Source organism: Musa acuminata, chromosome BXJ3-6 (genome assembly GCF_036884655.1).
Source record: "Musa acuminata AAA Group cultivar baxijiao chromosome BXJ3-6, Cavendish_Baxijiao_AAA, whole genome shotgun sequence".
NCBI classification, from domain to species: domain Eukaryota; kingdom Viridiplantae; phylum Streptophyta; class Magnoliopsida; order Zingiberales; family Musaceae; genus Musa; species Musa acuminata.
In genome coordinates this window covers 14,927,892-14,933,970 of record NC_088354.1, presented here as the reverse complement: position 1 = coordinate 14,933,970, position 6,079 = coordinate 14,927,892, and the positions used below count along the sequence as shown (strand labels likewise).

At 49.4% G+C, this 6,079-nt stretch overlaps 2 protein-coding genes across 3 annotated transcripts; one reads left to right on the top strand and one right to left on the bottom strand.

The window, feature by feature from the left end:
* Nucleotides 1–597: 597 nt before the first annotated feature.
* LOC103988517 (protein BYPASS1-LIKE) lies at nucleotides 598–2,296 on the bottom strand. The gene has a single exon (XM_009407058.3). The coding sequence runs from the start codon at nucleotides 2,155–2,157 to the stop codon at nucleotides 931–933; it is 1,227 nt and encodes a 408-aa protein (XP_009405333.1). The 5' UTR covers nucleotides 2,158–2,296; the 3' UTR covers nucleotides 598–930.
* Nucleotides 2,297–4,134: 1,838 nt separating this feature from the next.
* Nucleotides 4,135–5,831, top strand: LOC135584484 (WAT1-related protein At5g64700-like). Of its 2 annotated transcripts, XM_065154002.1 has the most exons (7): nucleotides 4,145–4,372; nucleotides 4,455–4,517; nucleotides 4,601–4,717; nucleotides 4,808–5,054; nucleotides 5,122–5,280; nucleotides 5,364–5,515; nucleotides 5,595–5,831. In XM_065154002.1, exons 1-7 carry the CDS (start codon nucleotides 4,200–4,202, stop codon nucleotides 5,743–5,745), a joined length of 1,062 nt encoding a protein of 353 aa, XP_065010074.1. In that variant the 5' UTR covers nucleotides 4,145–4,199; the 3' UTR covers nucleotides 5,746–5,831. The 2 variants fall into 2 exon arrangements, with proteins under 2 accessions (XP_065010073.1, XP_065010074.1); XM_065154001.1 differs by having other exon boundaries at nucleotides 4,135–4,372; nucleotides 5,364–5,831.
* Nucleotides 5,832–6,079: the final 248 nt, after the last annotated feature.

Here is a 6,079-nt window from a genome sequence, read left to right as displayed (position 1 = left end):
GAATTTGCAGCTCAGATAGAGATATATGACAAAAGTCCACAAGCATACTGCTGGCTAAGCAGCTTTGGAATATCAAGTAATGGGCCAAATCAAATTTTATCTTGGCATCTTCCACCGTTACCGGGATCTCAGCAGATGCCACTGTAACACAAAAAGATCATCTGAATCAATGGAGAGTGCCTCTTCTCCACTGCATTTGATGCTCCCTAAACCATGAAAGAAATCCAAGCATGTAATCTAAATATGGTGTACTTTTTGTTATCAGCCATCAGAAACAGCATAGCCAGGAATACAAATGCCACCACCATCATGTGAGTACATGAGAAGGGGAAAACACAGGAAAACTTCTCCAGCAATTCTCACCAACAAAAGGACAGCTTGCTGAGCATCAACACCGAAAGAAACGAAGAGCCAAAATCCTCCAACGAACTGCTCCCATCATCCCAGCTATGATGAGTTCTACTAGGAAAGCTTGCTAAGCAAAAGCATGGAGATCTCCTAAATGTTATAATGAAGACATGCATGTCATCATCAAAAACATATCAGTGAACAGAAATGCACAAAGAGAAAGAAAGAACAAATTAGGAGTAATCAACAAGAAGAAAACACAAAAACACTGTATACAAAAAGATAAGTCATTCCCACAGCTTGCTACTATTTGGAGGACTTCACGATTAGGAGACTTGTTGTTGAAGATGAACATGACAAATATTCGAACAGAATCTAACAAGCAAGCTGCTGCTTTCTCCCCATTGTTTCTACACAACCTGTGACACAACCTAAATGCAAAGAATACTCACCACCTCCTGCTTTATCATCGGAAGAAGACACTTGGTTCATCATCTAATCTTCGATCTTGCCTTCTTCGAGGATCGATTTGTAGACGCAGCATCGCCGAAAGCTGCGGATTTGGCACTTCCCGGTGACAATTCACTCGGGATGGTGGGATTTGCTGAGGCAGTCGAGGCCTTCCGTTCGGCTCCTCACCGTCCTAAGGAAGACCTCCCGCACCTGGCGCTCCAGTTGTTCTAAGCCGTCTTTCATGGTGTTGCAGACCTCCGCTAGCTCTTCCACCCCCTGCCTCAGCTCCGTCTCCTTCCCCTCCGTCCATGGGAAGTCAACCGGGTCCAGCAACTCTGTCAGGTGGCGGATGCACTTCTCCATATGGTGGATCTCCTTTAGCATCCCGCATGAGCTCTTCCTCTCCTTCCTTTTTGATTCCTCGAAGATTCGGTCGTGAAGCGACGTGATGGAGGCGGCCCAGGAGAAGTTCCGGGGAACCCAGAAGTGGGTCTGGAGGCCGCGGTCCTGACACGGGATCGCCGCCACGAGCGCCCACATCACGAAGAAGAGCACAGAGCTCATGGTGAAGACGGGGACGGCGAGGCCGTTGGTGGCGGTAACCTCGTTGCCCCTAGGAGGGGTGAGATTGTTTCCGATCGCTTGGAGCTGCCGCGCGGCGGACCACGACCGGGAGACGCTCCAAGAGAGGGAACGGTGGTGCCCCGAGGAGGATACGGCGGCCCCACCGCTGCCGGCTCGGCGGTGGTGGGGCGGCTCCTTGCCGGCGCGGCCGAAGGAGCGATTGCGGAGGGTCAGGACGGACCCGCCGCCGGCCTCCTTCTCGTCGATCATGAGGATGGCGAGTTCGGTGAGGGCCTTGCGGGCGCGGCGGAGCTGGCCCTCGCCGAGGGTCCGGCCGCCGCCGCTGAGAGCGGCGAGGGCGATCTCGAGGTGCCGGCGCCACCGACGGAGCTGGTCGATGCCGTCGCGGACGGCATTGCAGACGTCGAGGGCCTTGACGGCGCGGTCAAAGTAGTCGGAGAGGAGGCGGTCAAGGGGGGGCCGGGAGAGGTTCACCCGCCGGCCCTGGCTGCAGCCGAAGAGGATCCCGCGAAACTCCTCCTGGCAGACGAGGAAGCCGTCGAGCAGCTTGCGGACCCAGGCGAGGGAGAGCAGATCGTCGTCAGAGGAAGAGAGGTCAAGGAAGAGGTCGGCGACGCGCTTCTGGAGGGCCTCGAGATCGAGGTCGAGGGCGGCGGGGTCATGGTGTCGGCCGGCGTGAACGGTGTGCACCTGGTCGCGGCGGATGCTGAGGATGGAACGCCCGATGGAGGCAAAGGGGAGGGACGAACCCTGGTAGTCCATCGTCGGCATGATCACCACCGACGACGACAACAAATCCTCTTAAACACTTCTCAGAGAATTGAACCGGGGGAAAATTCGAACCTTGGGGGGCAAGTAAACGGAGTTGGGTTCGGGAAAGGGGTTGATGGGGATCGGGTAAAAATAAGAGTCGACCAAGGAGTGAGAGAGAGATGACGAGTGGGAACGCACACGAGTGGTCTTGCGGGGAGGCAAGTCTGTGAGAATGGACCGGGTCCGGTCTATACGGCATCGGTATGTCGAATCGGTCTCGGGAACGAGTCCGGTCCAATCTCTCGCTCGTGCGTCGAATTGGTCACGGGAAAGGTGTCTGCCCCCTCTGTCCGTCCCACGCGATTTCCTGTCGCGGCCAACGCAGGGTTCCGCGGCTCGCCTCATGATGGTGACGCAGTGCAGTTCCGTTCTGACGTCCTGTTGACACGGGATTGGGTGTTTCCTGTTGTTCTCCGGACACGGGATCCTTGACAACCTTGTCTGATATAAGAAGATATGATTCCAATTCCATACCAAATCAGACACCAAAAGACAGTTCCCTGCCATGTTTTAATTTACATGAGTTGGGAGTTGATACACATATTTAATACTATCATATCAACTATTGTAATTGCTGCAAATAAGTAGGTTGCAAATCATGCAAATTATGATTATTATATTTGGGAATCTGACCAGAGAGAGGGAGAAATGTGGGACAATCCAAACGACGATGATTGGATATTTGGTGATGACATTTCATCCGAGACAGACAACTTGTCTTGGGTAGCGAAGACAGCAGGACATAATACAGCTTGAACTCCACTCTGTCAAGGTCAAAAGTGTTGGTGGCATGCAGAGGGATGATAAGCCATGCAACGTATTCCCACATGGGCATCCAGCTCAGCTGCATTGCTTGTTCTTTACTCCTTGTGGGTGATCGCATGCATGAAGCATTCCAAATCTTTTTCTTCTGCCCTTGCCCTTCTTAATTGGACCACGTAGAGATATAAGAACACGATCCGAACCAAATAATTAGAATACCTTTGACTTGAGAGGGGACAAAATGAACATGGTGTGAATGGGAAGGCGAAATTGGTTAGAGGACAAACAACTGCAGAAGTCTTCCATGTGACAGACACCACTGGGCAGAGCCTATTAGCCTAAATAATACAGGCCCCAACCAAACTTGAGATATAGGACATTCAATGACACATTGATGCGGTCCTGGTTGGCATGTTATGACAACATGCTTGCGTGATGGCCGTTTAGCTTGGTTTGCCTTCGGCCTTGAGAGCACGTCACAACAGGAAGCCATGCCCAGCCACTCTTCTGTAGGTTGACTTGATGTTGTTGGTATTTTTGGTCAGTCAGGATTTGATGCATGAAGTCCAATCAATCCCTCCAGAGATGGTAACAGAGAATATTTTCTCATTCAATATTAACGGGATATGTCATGTTTATATAATAATTACAGAGATAAGGGTTTTTTTTTGTTTTTTACTCCGAGAGAAATTCTTATCTTTTCATAGATTATAATACTGATCATATCACGACTCATCTGCAAAACCATGAAAATAAGGACAAGAGATCAATGAGGTAGTATTAAAAAAATAGTAATAATAATCTTAAAGTAACTCAATTTAATCCCACTAAATTGAGTGGGATTAGCATCTCTGCTTTCTCGCCCTGGAGCAGCTCTCAGTAATGGCCATGTCAGGTTCAGTGCGCTTCGGCACCAAAACCAGTGTTGCTGTAGAAAAATGGAGTATCACTTTGTGTGATGCTGCATCAGAATCCATTCTCCCTTTAGCTGTGCTTAACGAAGCGTCTCTCTCTGTCTCTAACATGCTTTTCTTTCTCACCAAAGAGGTAGTATGTTAGTGTTGCCACTGCATGTAATACCTTACAGGTCACCCTGCACAACTACTTCCCCGAGTGAGCTAAACCGTACCCTTTTGCCTGTCGCAGCATGATCTCGTTTCATGAACTGTATCTCTAGTTTTTGTCACTTCTCTTTCTTTAAATTCGAGTTCACTTAAGCTTAAGCAGGGACTCCGGTGATGGAGAAGACGAAGCTTTGCCTGGTTGTCCTTCTGATAAGGGTTATATACGCAGGCATGCAGATCATCATCAAGGCGGCTTTCGATGGTGGCATGAACACCGCAGTCTTTGTCTTCTACAGGCAACTAATTGCCACCCTTTTCTTGGTGCCAGTTGCGCTTGTGGTGGAAAGGTGCTTGTTGGCTATACCTCGTGATGCTTCTTGCTGTCACCGAGCTGTACTGTTTGCTTTTAATGTGCGATTTATATCTCAGGAAGAGAGCTCCAGCCCTGTCATTCTGGTTGGCCTTCAAGATGTTCATGCTTGCTTTAGTTGGGTGAGCAATTAGCCGAAGAACGAATTCAATCACTTCTGTTCAAAGTTTCAAACTCATCTGTGTTCATTGTTTCCTTTTCTCAGGCTTGCTGGGACTCTATATTTGTACTCCGTCGCTCTGGATTACACTTCAGCAGCGCTGGCATCTGCAGCAATAAATTCCATCCCGGTGACTACCTTCATTTTGGCAGTAATATTTAGGTGAGATTTCCTTTGTTGTTGGTAGGAATTTTCATATGATGATGATTGCGAGAACACGAGTAGTGCCCTTGGTCTCATCTGCAACAACAGGACGGAGAAGGTGAAGGTAAAGAGGCACTCAGGGATCGCGAAGCTCTGCGGAGCAGGACTGTGCATTGCAGGCGCTTTGACCATAGCTTTCTACAGAGGACCTCGTTTGAACCACTTGAATCGCCATCACGTCCTTACGGGTGGGAATCAAGCTCAGGTTCATCCTCATCCCTACAGCAGATGGGTCTTGGGGACCTTCCTCATGATCGTCTCCAACCTGACATGGTCACTGTGGCTCGTCTTACAGGTCTCTCTCTCTCTCCCTCTCTCTCTCTCTCCGTAGAGTGCTTTACCTGATCTTTAATTTGACGCAGGAACCATTGCTGAAGCAGTATCCTTCAGAACTCATGTTCACCACTCTGCAAAGCCTCTTCAGCGCCATCCAAACATTCTTCATCACTCTGGCGATCGAAAGGGACTTCTCGCGGTGGAAGCTGAGCCTCGACATGGGACTCATCTCAGTGGCCTACTGCGTACGTGACTAGATCGTCTCTCAACGCGTTCATCCACGAGTTCTTAAGCTAGCACAAATCTTGACACACACGATGCTTGACAGGGCATCGTCGTCACCGGGCTCGCATTCTTCCTGCAGTCATGGACGATACAGAGACGAGGCCCTGTTTTCTTGGCCCTATCAGCTCCACTGACGATGATCATCATCATGATGCTCTCGCCTTTCCTCCCCGGAGTCTTCGTCGATTTGGGGAGGTACGCATTTGTCTGCAACTGCTCTGGCAACACAACTCACTGCCGGCCGCCATGCAATGACGACGACATCTTGTTGCAGCGTCCTTGGTGGAGTTCTCATGGTTGGGGGCCTTTACAGCGTCCTGTGGGGAAAGAGAAGGGAGCAGAAAGAGGAAGAAAACCCAACAGCGAAAGATACCAAAGTTTGCTTGGAGGAGAAAGAAATGGCATCACCAAGAGAACTTCGATGAACATGATTCTGGAATCGTTGACATGCATAGAATATGTGATAATGTACCCCTTGCCAAACAACATAATCTATTAAGTGTTATTGTTACATTGAGGCCGTTGACTATCGAGTCAGCTTGACTTGATTCAGTGTTGATAGTAAACTATTATAACTATTATAAAGAGTTGACTGAGGGAGCGAATTGGTACGGGGAACGAACCATCTTGCCCGAGAAAGAGTCATCTAGCAGTACCTTTTTTTTGTCGTGTCGAGAATTCTGACATAACTCGATGCTTAAGTCAAAGGGATGGGGAGGAAAAAGTTAGCAGTGTTTAGGAGAGTGTTGTGTTCACCTG